The 12,506-nt window shown below is 54.9% G+C and overlaps 1 protein-coding gene across 1 annotated transcript; it reads left to right on the top strand.

Annotated features, from left to right (window-relative positions):
- Positions 1-9,793: 9,793 nt before the first annotated feature.
- On the top strand, positions 9,794-11,216 carry LOC128226207 (uncharacterized). Its single transcript, XM_052936100.1, has 3 exons — positions 9,794-10,057; positions 10,173-10,406; positions 10,701-11,216. Exons 1-3 carry the CDS (start codon positions 9,794-9,796, stop codon positions 11,214-11,216), a joined length of 1,014 nt encoding a protein of 337 aa, XP_052792060.1.
- Positions 11,217-12,506: the final 1,290 nt, after the last annotated feature.

Raw genomic sequence — 12,506 nt, 5'->3', positions numbered from 1 at the left:
TCTCATGCTAATTGCCTGTAGTGTGACTGTGGCCATTGTAAGTGCCCTCATCCTTAACGGGTGTAGAGCGATTGTGGCCATTGTTAGTGCCTCTCATGCTAATTGCATGCAGTGCAACTGTGACCATTGTAAGTGCCCTCATGCAAATCGGATGAAGTGCGACTGTGGTCATTGTTAGCGCCCGTATACTAAGCGGCTGTAGTGCGACTATGGCCACTGCAAGTGCCTCTCATGTTAAGCGGATGTAGTGCGACTATGGTCATTGCAAGTGCCCCTCATGCTCAACGCTTGCAGTGCGACTGTCGTCATTGTAAGTGCCCCTCATGCTTAGCGGGTGCAGTGCGACTATGGCCATTGCAAGTGCTCCTCATGCTAAACGGGTGCAGTGCGACTGTGGTCATTGCAATTGCCCCTCATGCTAAACGGGTGCAGTGCAACTATGGCCATTGCAAGTGCCCCTCATGCTAAACGGGTGAAGTGCGACTGTGGTCATTGTAAGTGTCTTTCATACTAATTGCCTGTAGTGCAACTGTGACCATTGTAAGTGCCCTCATGCTAATCGGTTGAAGTATGACTATGGCCATTGTTAGCGCCCTCATACTAAGCGGATGTAGTGCGAATATGGACTTTTTGAGTGCTTTCATGCTAATCTGATGAAGTGCGACTGTGGCCATTGCAAGTGCCCCTCATGCTAAGCGGGTGAAGTGCATCTGTGGCCATTGCAAGTGCCCTAATGCTAAGCGGGTGTAGTGCGACTTTGGCCATTGCAAGTGACCCTCATGCTAAACGGATGCAGTGCGCCTGTGGTCATTGTAAGTGCCCCTCATGCTTATTGGATGTTGTGCGACTGAGGCCATTGTAAGTTCGAATGTTGCCATTGTAAGTGCCCCTCATGCTTAGCGGGTGTAGTGCGAATGTGGCCATGGCAAGTGCCCCTCATGCTGAGCGGATGTAGTGCGACTGTGGCCATTGTAAGCGGGTGTAGTGCGACTGTGACCATTGTGAGTGTCCTTCATGCGAAGCAGATGTAGTGCGACTGTGGCCATTGAAAGCGCCCTTTATGCGAAGCGGATGTTGGGCGACTGTGGCCATTGAAAGCGCCCTTTATGCGAAGCGGGTGTAGTGCGACTGTGGCCATTGAAAGCGCCCTTTATGCTAAGCAGGTGTAGTGCGACTGTGGCCTTTTTGAGTGTCCCTCATGCTAAGCGAGTGTAGTGCGACTTTGGCTATTGCAAGTGCCCCTCATGCTAAGCGGGTGTAGTGCAAATGTGGCCTTTTTGAGTGTCCCTTATGCTAAGCGAGTGTAGTGCGACTTTGGCTTTTGCAAGTGCCCTTCATGCTAAGCGTGTTAAGTGCGACTGTAGCCATTGTAAGTGATCTCATGTTAAGCGGGAGTAGTGTGACTGTGGCCATTGTAAGTGCTCTCATGTTAAGCGGGTAAAGTGCGACTGTGGCCATTGTAAGTGCCCTTTATGCTAAGCGGGTGTAATGCGAATCTGGCCTTTGCAAGTGCCCCTCATGCTAAGCGGGTGAAGTGCGTCTGTGGCCATTGCAAGTGCCCCTCATGCTAATCTGATGAAGTGCGACTGTGGCCGATGCAAATACCCCTCATGCTAATTGGGTCAAGTGCATCTGTGGCCATTACAAGTGCCCTAATGCTAAGTGGGTGTAGTGTGACTGTGCCCATTGGAAGTGCCCTTCATTTTAAGCGGGTGTAGTGTGACTGTGGCAAGTTTTAGTGCCTTTCATTTTAAGCGGGTGTAGTGTGACTGTGGCTATTGCAAGTGCCCCTCATGTTGAGGAGGTGTAGTGTGACTGTGGCCATTGTACGTGTCTTCGTGTAAAGCGGGTGTTGTTCGACTGTAGCCAGTGTAATTGTCCCTCATGTTAAGCGGGTGTAGTGCGACTGTGGCTATTGCAAGTGTCCCTCATGTTGAGCAGGTGTAGTGTGACTGTGGTCATTGTATGTTTCTTCTGGTAAAGCGGGTGTTGTTCGACTGTGGCCAGTGTAATTGTCCCTCATGTTAAGCGGGTGTAGTGCGACTGTGGCCAGTGTAATTGTCCCTCATGTTAAGCGGGTGTAGTGCGACTGTTGCCAGTGTTAGTGTCCCTCATGTTAAGCTGATGTAGTGCGACTGTTGCCAGTGTAAGTGTCCCTCATGTTAAACGAGTGTAGTGCAACTGTGGCAAGTTAAAGTGTCCTTCATATTAAGCGGGTGCCTAGCGACTGTTGCCAGTGTAAGTATCCCTCATGTTAAGTGGGTGTAGTGCGACTGTCGCCAGTGTAAGTGCCTTCGTGAAAGGCGAGTGTAGTGCGACTGCGGCCAGTATAAGCGTCCCTTATGCTAAGCGAGAGTAGTGCGACTTTTGCTTTTGCAAGTGCCCCTCATGCTAAGCAGGTGTAGTGCGACGGTGGCCATTGTAAGTGCTCTGATGTTAAGCGGATGTAGTGAGCCTGGCCATTGTAAGTGCTCTCATGTTAAGCGGTTGTAGTGCGACTGTGGCCATTGTAAGTGCCCCTTATGTTAATCGGGTGAAATGCGAATGTGGCCTTTGCAAGTGCCCCTCATGCTAAGCGGGTGAAGTGCGACTGTGGCCAATGCAAGTGCCCCTCATGCTAATCTGATGAAGTGCGACTGTGGCCATTGCAAGTGGCCCTCATGCTAAGCGGGTGAAGTGCGTCTGTGGCCATTGCAAGTGCCCTCATGCTAAGCGGGTGTAGTGCGACTTTGGCCATTGAGAGTGTCCCACATGCTAAAAAGGTGTAGTGCGACTGTGGCCATTACAAGTGCCCTTCATTTTAAGCGGGTTTAGTGTTACTGTGGCAAGTTTTAGTGTCCCTCATGCTAAGCAAGTCTAGTGTGACTGTGGCCATTGTACGTGTCTTCGTGTAAAGCGGGTGTTGTTCGACTGTGCCCAGTGTTAGTGTCCCTTATGTTAAGCGGGTGTAGTGCGACTGTGGCCAGTGTAAGTGTCCCTCATGTTAAGCGGGTGTAGTGCGACTATTGCCAGTGTAAGTGTCCCTCATGTTAAGCTGGTGTAGTGTGACTGTGGCCATTGTACGTGTCTTCGTGTAAAGCGGGTGTTGTTCGACTGTGGCCAGTGTTAGTGTCCCTCATGTTAAGCGGGTGTAGTGCGACTTTGGCTATTGCAAGTGCCCCTCATGCTAGGCAGGTGTAGTGCGACTGTGGCTATTGCAAGTGCCCCTCATATTGAGCAGGTGTAGTATGACTGTGGCCATTGTACGTGTCTTCGTGTAAAGCGGATGTTGTTCGACTGTGGCCGGTGTAAGTGTCCCTCATGTTAAGCGGGTATAGTGCGACTGTTGCCAGTGTAAGTGTCCCTCATGTTAAGCGGGTGTAGTGCGACTGCGGCCAGTGTAAGTGTCCCTCATGTTAAGCGGGTGTAGTACAACTGTTGCCAGTTAAAGTGTCCTTCATATTAAGCGGGTGCCGAGCGACTGTGGCCAGTGTAAGTATCCCTTATGTTAAGCGGATGTAGTGCGACTGTCGCCAGTGTAAGTGCCTTCGTGAAAGTCGGGTGTAGTGCGACTGTGGCCAGTATAAGCGACCCTAATGCTAAGCGAGTGTAGAGCGACCTGGCTATTGCAAGTGCCCCTCATGTTAAACGGGTGCAGTGCGACTGTGGCCATTGTAAGTGCCCCTCATGCTAATTGGGTATTGTGCGACTGAGGCCATTGTAAGATCGAATGTTGCCATTGTAAGTGCCCCTCATGCTTAGCGGGTGTAGTGCGACTGTGGCCATGACAAGTGCCCCTCATGCTGAGCGGATGTAGTGCGACTGTGGCCATTGTAAGCGCCCTTTGTGCAAAGCGGCTGTAGTGCGACCGTGACCATTGTGAGTGTCCTTCATGCGAAGCGGATGTAGTGCGGCTGTGGCCATTGAAAGTGCCCTTTATGCTTAGCATGTGTAGTGTGACTGTGGCTTTTTTGAGTGTCCCTCATGCTAAACGAGTGAAGTGCGACTTTGGCTATTGCAAGTGCCCCTCATGCTAAGCGGGTATTGTGCGACTGTGGCATTTTTGAGGGTCCCTTATGCTAAGCGGGTGTAGTGCGACTGTGGCCATTGTAAGTGCTCTCATGTTAAGCGGGAGTAGTGTGACTGTGGCCATTGTAAGTGCTCTCATGTTAAGCGGGTAAAGTGCGACTGTGGCATTTGTAAGTGCCCCTTATGCTAAGCGGATGTAATTCGAATGTGGCCTTTGCAAGTGCCCCTCATGCTAAGCGGGTGAAGTGCGACTGTGGCCATTGCAAGTGCCCCTCATGCTAATCTGATGAAGTGCGACTGTGGCTATTGCAAGTGCCCCTCATGCTAAGCGGGTTAAGTGCGTCTGTGGCCATTGCAAGTGCCCCTCATGCTAATCTGATAAAGTGCGACTGTGGCCATTGCAAGTGCCCCTCATGCTAAGCGGGTGAAGTGCGTCTGTGGCCATTGCAAGTGCCCTAATGCTAATCTGATGAAGTGCAACTTTGGCCATTGACAGTGCCCAACATGCTAAGAAGGTGTAGTGCGACTGTGGCCATTGCAAGTGCCCTTCATTTTAAGCGGGTGTATTGTGACTGTGGCAAGTTTTAGTGTCCCTCATGCTAAGCAGGTTTAGTGCGACTGTGGCTATTGCAAGTGCCCTTCATGTTGAGCAGGTGTAGTGTGACTGTGGCCATTGTACGTGTCTTCGTGTAAAGCGGGTGTTGTTCGACTGTGCCCAGTGTAAGTGTCCCTCATGTTAAGCGGGTGTAGTTCGACGGTTGCCAGTGTAAGTGGCCTCATATTAAGCGGGTGTAGTGCGACTGTTGCCAGTGTAAGTGTCCCTCATGTTAAGCGAGTTTAGTGCGACTGTTGCCAGTGTAAGTGTCCCCGATGTTAAGCGGGTGTAGTGCAACTGTGGCCAGTTAAAGTGTCCTTCATATTAAGCGGGTGCCTAACGACTGTGGCCAGTGTAAGTATCCCTTATGTTAAGCGGGTGTAGTGCGACTGTCGCCAGTGTAAGTGCCTTCGTGAAAGGCGGGTGTTGTGCGACTGTGGCCAGTATAAGCGTCCCTTATGCTAAGCGAGTGTAGTGCGAATTTGGCTATTGCAAGTGCCCCTCATGCTAAGCAGGTGTAGTGCAAATGTGGCCATTGTAAGTGCTCTGATGTTAAGCGGGTGTAGTGTGATTGGCCTTGTAAGTGCTCTCATGTTAAGCGGGTGTAGTGCGACTGTGGCCATTGTAAGTGCCCCTTATGCTCTGCAGGTGTAATGCGAATGCGGCCTTTGCAAGTGCCCCTCATGCTAAGCGGGTGAAATGCGACTGTGACCTTTGCAAGTGCCCCTCATGCTAAGCGGGTGAAGTGCGACTGTGACCATTGCAAGTGCCCCTCATGCTAATCTGATGAAGTGCGACTGTGGCCATTGCAAGTGGCCCTCATGCTAAGCGGGTGTTGTGCGACTTTGGCCATTGCAAGTGCCCTCATGCTAAGCGGGTGTTGTGCGACTTTGGCCATTGCAAGTGCCCCTCATGCTAAGCGGGTGAAGTGCGACTGTGACCATTGCAAGTGCCCCTCATGCTAATCTGATGAAGTGCGACTGTGGCCATTGCAAGTGCCCTCATGCTAAGCGGATGTTGTGCGACTTTGGCCATTGCAAGTGCCCTCATGCTAAGCGGGTGTTGTGCGACTGTGACCATTGCAAGTGCCCCTCATGCTAATCTGATGAAGTGCGACTGTGACCATTGCAAGTGCCCCTCATACTAAGCGGGTGAAGTACGACTGTGGCCATTGCAAGTGCCCTCATGCTAAGCGGGTGTTGTGCGACTTTGGCCATTGAGATTGCCCCACATGCTAAGAAGTTCTTAGCATGTGGGGCACTCTCAATGGCCAAAGTAAGAAGGTGTAGTGCAACTGTGGCCATTGGAAGTGCCCTTGATTTTAAGCGGGTGTAGTTCGACTGTGGCAAGTTTAAGTATCCCTCATGCTAAGCAGGTGTAGTGCGACTGTGGCTATTGCAAGTGCCCCTCATGTTGAGCAGGTGTAGTGTGACTGTGGCCATTGTACGTGCCCTTCGTGTAAAGCGGGTGTTGTTCGACTGTGGCCAGTGTAAGTGCCCCTTATGTTTAGCGGGTGTAGTGCGACTGTGGCCAGTGTAAGTGTCCCTCATTTTTAGCGGGTGTAGTGCGACTATGGCCAGTGTAAGTGTCCCTCATGTTAAGCGAGTGTAGTGTGACTGTGGCCAGTGTAAGTGTCCCTCATGTTAAGCGGGTGTAGTGCGACTGTGGTTAGTGTTAAGTGTCCCTCATGTTAAGCGGATGTAGTGCAACTGTGGCCAGTGAAAATGTCCTTCATATTAAGCGGGTGCCGAGCGACTGTGGCCAGTGTTAGTATGTTAAGCGTGTGTAGTGCGAGTGTCGCCAGATTAAGTGCCTTCGTGAAAGGCTGGTGTAGTGCAACTGTGGCCAGTGTAAGCGTCCCCTATGCTCAGTGGGTGTAGTGCGACTGTGGCCATTGTAAGTGCCCCTCATGCTAAGCGACTGTAGTGCAAATGTAGCCATTGTAAGTGCCCTTCATGGTCAGTGTTAGTCGCCCTCGTGTCAGAATAAGTGCCTTTCATGGCCAGTGTAAGTGTGCCTCATGCTCATCGGGTGTAGTAGGACTGCGGCCATTGTTAGTGCCCCTTATGGCCACTGTACGTGCCCCTCATGGCCAGGGTAAGTGCCCCTCGTGGCCAGTGTCAGTGTCCATCATTGCCACGGTCGTTGCCCCGCATGACCAGTGTCAGTGCCCCTCGTGGCCAGTGTCAGTGCCTCTCATTGCTAGGGTCGGTGCCCCTCATTGCCAGGGCCAGTGCTCCTCATGGCCTGTGTCATTGTCCGCGTGGCGAGTGTCAGTGCCCCTCATGGCCTGTGTCAGTGCCCACATGGCCAGTGTCGGTGCCCCTCATGGTCAGTGTCGGTGCCCCTCATGGCCTATGTCGGTGCCCCTCATGGCCAGTGTCAGTGCCCCTTATGGCTTGTATAAGTGCCACTCATGGCAAGTGTTGGTTCCCCTCATGGCTTGTGTCAGTGCCCCACATGCCGGTGACCCTCATGGTCAGTGTCGGTGCCCCTCTTGACAAGTGTCGGTGCCCCTCATAGCCAGTGTCAGTGCCCCTTATGGCCAGTGTCAGGGCCCCTCGTGGCCAGTGTCAGTGCCCTCATGGCCAGTGTCAGTGCTCTCGTGACCTTTGTCAGTGTCCCTCATTGCCAGTGTCAGTCCCCCTTGTGGCCATTGTCAGTGTCCCTCATGGCATGTGTCGGTGTTCTCATGACCAGTTTCAGTGCCCCTCATGGCCTGTGTCATTGCCTCCGTGGCCAGTGTCAGTGCCCCTCATGGCCAGTGTCAGTTCCCACATGGCCAGTGTCAGTGCCCCTCATGGCCAGTGTCATTGCTCCTGATGGCCGGTTTCAGTGCCCCTTATTCCCTGGGTCAGTGCCCCTCATGGCCAGTGTCAGTGCCCCTCATGGCTTGTGTCAGTCCCCCTCATTGCCAGCGTAAGTGGCCCTCATGGCCAGTGTCGGTGCCCCTCATGGTCAGTGTCGGTGCCCCTAATGGCCTGTGTCGGTGCCCCTCATGGCCAGTGTTAGTGCCCCTCATGGCTTGTATAAGTGCCACTCATGGCAAGTGTTGGTTCCCCTCATGGCTTGTGTCAGTGCCCCACATGCCGGTGACCCTCATGGTCAGTGTCGTTGCCCCTCTTGACAAGTGTCGGTGCCCCTCATAGCCAGTGTCAGTGCCCCCATGGCCAGTGTCAGGGCCCCTCGTGGCCAGTGTCAGTGCCCTCATGGCCAGTGTCAGTGCCCCTCGTGACCTTTGTCAGTGTCCCTCATTGCCAGTGTCAGTCCCCCTTGTGGCCATTGTCAGTGTCCCTCATGGCATGTGTCGGTGTTCTCATGACCAGTTTCAGTGCCCCTCATGGCCTGTGTCATTGCCTCCTTGGCCAGTGTCAGTGCCCATCATGGCCTGTGTCAGTGCCCACATGGCCAGTGTCAGTGCCCACATGGCCAGTGTCAGTGCCCCTCATGGCCAGTGTCATTGCTCCTCATGGCAGGTTTCAGTGCCCCTTATTCCCTGGGTCAGTGCCCCTCATGGCCAGTGTCAGTGCCCCTCAAGGCTTGTGTCAGTGCCCCTCATGGCCAGTGTAAGTGCCACTCATGGCCAGTGTCGGTGCCCCTCATGGCCAGTGTCAGTGCCCCTCAAGGCTTGTGTCAGTGCCCCTCATGGCCAGTGTAAGTGCCACTCATGGCCAGTGTCGGTGCCCCTCATGGTCAGTGTCGGTGCCCCTAATGGCCTGTGTCGGTGCCCCTCATGGCCAGTGTCAGTGCCCCTCATGGCTTGTGTAAGTACCCCTCATGGCAAGTGTCGGTGCACCTCATGGCCTGTGTCAGTGCCCCACGTGGCCAATGTCAGTGCCCTCATGGCCGGTGTCAGTGCCCCTTGTGGCCATTGTCAGTGTCCCTCGTGACCAGTGTCAGTGCCCCTCATGGCCTGTGTCAATGCCCTCATGGCCAGTGCCGGTGCCCCTCATGGCCAGTGTCGGTGCCCTTCATGGCCAGTGTCAGTGCCCCCATGGCCAATGTCAGTGCCCCTCGTGGCCAATGTCAGTGCCCCATGGCCGGTGTCAGTGTCCCTCATGGCCTGTGTCAATGCCTTCATTGCCAGTTCCGGTGCCCCTCATTGCCAGTGTCGGTGCCATTCATGGCCAGTGTCAGTGCCCCTCATGGCCAGTGTCAGTGCCCTTCGTGGCCAATGTCAGTGCCTTCATGGCCGGTTTCAGTACCATCCTCGTGGCCATTGTCATTGTTCCTCATGGCTAGTGTCGCTGGACCTCATGGCCAGTGTCAGTGCCCCTCATGGCAAGTGTCAGTGTCTTCATAGTCAGTGTCATTGCCCCTTATGACCTGTGTCAGTGTCCCTCGTGACCAGTGTCAGTGCCCCTGATGGCCTGTGTCAGTGCCCTCATGGCCAATGTCGGTGCCCCTCATTGCCAGTGTCAGTGCCACCAAGCCAGTTTCAGTGCTCGTCGTGGCCAGTGTCAGTGCCCTCATGGTCAGTGTCAGTGCCCCTCGTGGCCATTGTCATTGTCCCTCATTGCCAGGGTCGGTGTTCTCATGACCAGTTTCAGTGCCCTTCATGGCCTGTGTCAGTGCCTTTGATGGCCAGTGTCAGTGCCCCTCGTGGCCATTGTCAGTGCCCCTCATTGCCAGGGTCGGTGCCCCTCATGGCCAATATCAGTGTCCTCATGGTCAGTGTCAGTGCACCTCATTGCCAGGGTGGGTGCCGCTCATGGCCAATGTCAGTGTCCTCATGGTCAGTGTCAGTTCCCCTCGTGGCTAGTGTCATTGCCCCTCGTGGCTAGTGTCAGTGCCCCTCGTGGCAAGTGTCAGTGCCCTCGTGTCCAGTGTCAGTGCCCCATTATGGCCTGTGTCAGTGCGCTCATGGCCTGTGTCAGTGCCCCTAATGGCCAGTGTCAGTGCCCCTCATTGCCAGTGTCAGTGCCCCTCATGGCCAGTGTAAGTGACCCTCGTGACAAGTGTCAGTGCACCTCATTGCCAGGGTCGGTGCCCCTCATGGCCAGTGTCAGTGCCCTCATTGTCAGTGTCAGTGCCCCTCATGGATTGTGTCAGTGAGCTTATGGCCTGTGTCAGTGCCCCTCATGGCCAGTGTAAGTGACCCTCGTGACCAGTGTCAGTGCCCCTAATTGCCAGGGTCGGTGCCCCTCATGGCCAGTGTTAGTGCCCTCATTGTCAGTGTCAGTGACCCTCATGGCCTGTGTCAGTGAGCTTATGGCCTGTGTCAGTGCCACTTATGGTCAGTGTCAGTGCCCCTCATTGCCAAGGTCGGTTCCATTCATGGCCAGTGTCAGTGCCCATCGTGGCCAGTGTCAGTGCCCCTCATTGCCAGGGTCGGTGCCCCTCATGGCCAGTTTCAGTGTCCTGATGGCCAGTGTCAGTGCCCCTCGTGGCCAGTGTCAGTTCCTCTCATTTTCAGGGTCGGTGCCCCTCATGGCCAGTTTCAGTGCCCTCATGGTCAGTGTCAGTGCCCCTCGTGGCTAGTGTAATTGCCCCTCGTGGCCAGTGTCAGTGCCCCTCATGGCCAGTGTAAATGACCCTTTTAACCAGTTTCAGTGCCTCTCATTGCCAGGGTCGGTGCCCCTCAAGGCCAGTGTCAGTGCCCTCATTGTCAGTGTCAGTGCCTCTCATGGCCTGTGTTAGTGAGCTTATGGCCTGTGTCAGTGCTCCTCATGGCCAGTTTCAGTGCCCCTCATTGCCAAGGTCGGTTCCATTCATGGCCAGTATCAGTGCCCATCGTGGCCAGTGTCAGTGCCCCTCATTGCCAGGGTCGGTGTCCCTCGTGGCCAGTTTCAGTGTCCTGATGGTCAGTGTCAGTGCCCCTCGTGGCCAGTGTTAGTTCCTCTTATTTCCAGGGTCGGTGCCCCTCATGGCCAGTTTCAGTGCCCTCATGGTCAGTGTCAGTGCCCCTCGTGGCTAGTGTAAGTGCCCCTCGTGGCCAGTGTCAGTGCCCCTCATGGCCAGTGTAAATGACCCTTTTAACCAGTTTCAGTGCCTCTCATTGCCAGGGTCGGTGCCCCTCAAGGCCAGTGTCAGTGCCCTCATGGTCAGTGTCAGTGCCTCTCATGGCCTGTGTTAGTGAGCTTATGGCCTGTGTCAGTGCCCCTCATGGCCAGTGTCAGTGCCCCTCATTGCCAAGGTCGGTGCCCCTCATGGCCAGTGTCAGTGCCCCTCATGGCAATTGTCATTGTTCCTCATTGCCAGGGCCGGTGACCCTCATGACTTGTGTCAGTGCCCCTCGTGGATAGTGTCAGTGCCCCTGGTGGCCAGTGTCATTGCCCCTCATGGTCAGTTTCAGTGCCCCTCATTGCCAGGGTCGGTGCCCCTCATGGCCAGTGTCAGTTTCCCTCATGGCTTGTGTAAGTGCCCCTCATGGCAAGTGTGGGTGCCCCTCATGGCCAGTGTAAGAGCCCCTCATGGCCAGTGTCAGTGCCCCTCATGGTCAGTGTCGGTTCCCCTCATGGCCTGTGTCAGTTCACCTCGTGGCCAGTGTCAGTGCCCCTCGTGGCCAGTGTCAGTGCCCTCATGGCCAGTGTCGCTGGACCTCATGGCCAGTGTCAGTGCCCCTCATGACCAGTGTCAGTGTCTTCATAGTCAGTGTCATTGCCCCTTATGACCTGTGTCAGTGTCCCTCGTGAACAGTGTCAGTGCCCCTGATGGCCTGTGTCAGTGCCCTCATGGCCAGTGTCAGTGCCCCTGATGGCCTGTGTCAGTGCCCTCATGGCCACTGTCGGTGCCCCTCATTGCCAGTGTCAGTGCCCCCAAGCCAGTTTCAGTGCTCCTCGTGGCCAGTGTCAGTGCCCTCATGGTCAGTGTCAGTGCCCCTCGTGGCCATTGTCATTGTCCCTCATTGCCAGGGTCAGTGTTCTCATGACCAGTTTCAGTGCCCCTCATGGCCTGTGTCAGTGCCTTTGATGGCCAGTGTCAGTGCCCCTCGTGGCCATTGTCAGTGCCCCTCATTGCCAGGGTCGGTGCCCCTCATGGCCAATATCAGTGTCCTCATGGTTAGTGACAGTGCCCCTCATTGCCAGGGTCGGTGCCGCTCATGGCCAATGTCAGTGTCCTCATGGTCAGTGTCAGTGCCCCTCGTGGCTGGTGTCATTGCCCCTTGTGGCTAGTGTCAGTGCCTCTCGTGGCAAGTGTCAGTGCCCTCGTGTCCAGTGTCAGTGCCCCATTATGGCCTGTGTCAGTGCCCTCATGGCCTGTGTCAGTGCCCCTAATGGCCAGTGTCAGTGCCCCTCATTGCCAGTGTCAGTGCCCCTCATGGCCAGTGTAAGTGACCCTCGTGACAAGTGTCAGTGCACCTCATTGCCAGGGTCGGTGCCCCTCATGGACAGTGTCAGTGCCCTCATTGTCAGTGTCAGTGCCCCTCATGGCCTGTGTCAGTGAGCTTATGGCCTGTGCCAGTGCCCCTCATGGCCTGTGTCAGTGCCCCTCATGGCCAGTGTAAGTGACCCTCGTGACCAGTGTCAGTGCCCCTCATTGCCAGGGTCGGTGCCCTTAATGTCCAGTGTTAGTGCCCTCATTGTCAGTGTCAGTGACCCTCATGGCCTGTGTCAGTGAGCTTATGGCCTGTGTCAGTGCCCCTCATGGCCAGTGTCAGTGCCCCTCATTGCCAAGGTCGGTTCCATTCATGGCCAGTGTCAGTGCCCATCGTGGCCAGTTTCAGTTCCCCTAAATGCCAGGGTCGGTGCCCCTCATGGCCAGTTTCAGTGTCCTGTTGGTCAGTGTCAGTGCCCCTCGTGGCAAGTGTCAGTTCCTCTCATTTCCAGGGTCGGTGCCCCTCATGGTCAGTTTCAGTGCCCTCATGGTCAGTGTCAGTGCCCCTCGTGGCTAGTGTCAGTGCCCCTCGTGGCCAGTGTCAGTGCCCCTCATGGCCAGTGTAAATGACCCTTTTAACCAGTGT

The sequence above is a fragment of the Mya arenaria genome, chromosome 3 (assembly GCF_026914265.1).
Source record: "Mya arenaria isolate MELC-2E11 chromosome 3, ASM2691426v1".
Taxonomy (NCBI): domain Eukaryota; kingdom Metazoa; phylum Mollusca; class Bivalvia; order Myida; family Myidae; genus Mya; species Mya arenaria.
This window is presented reverse-complemented; position numbering and strand designations above follow the sequence as displayed.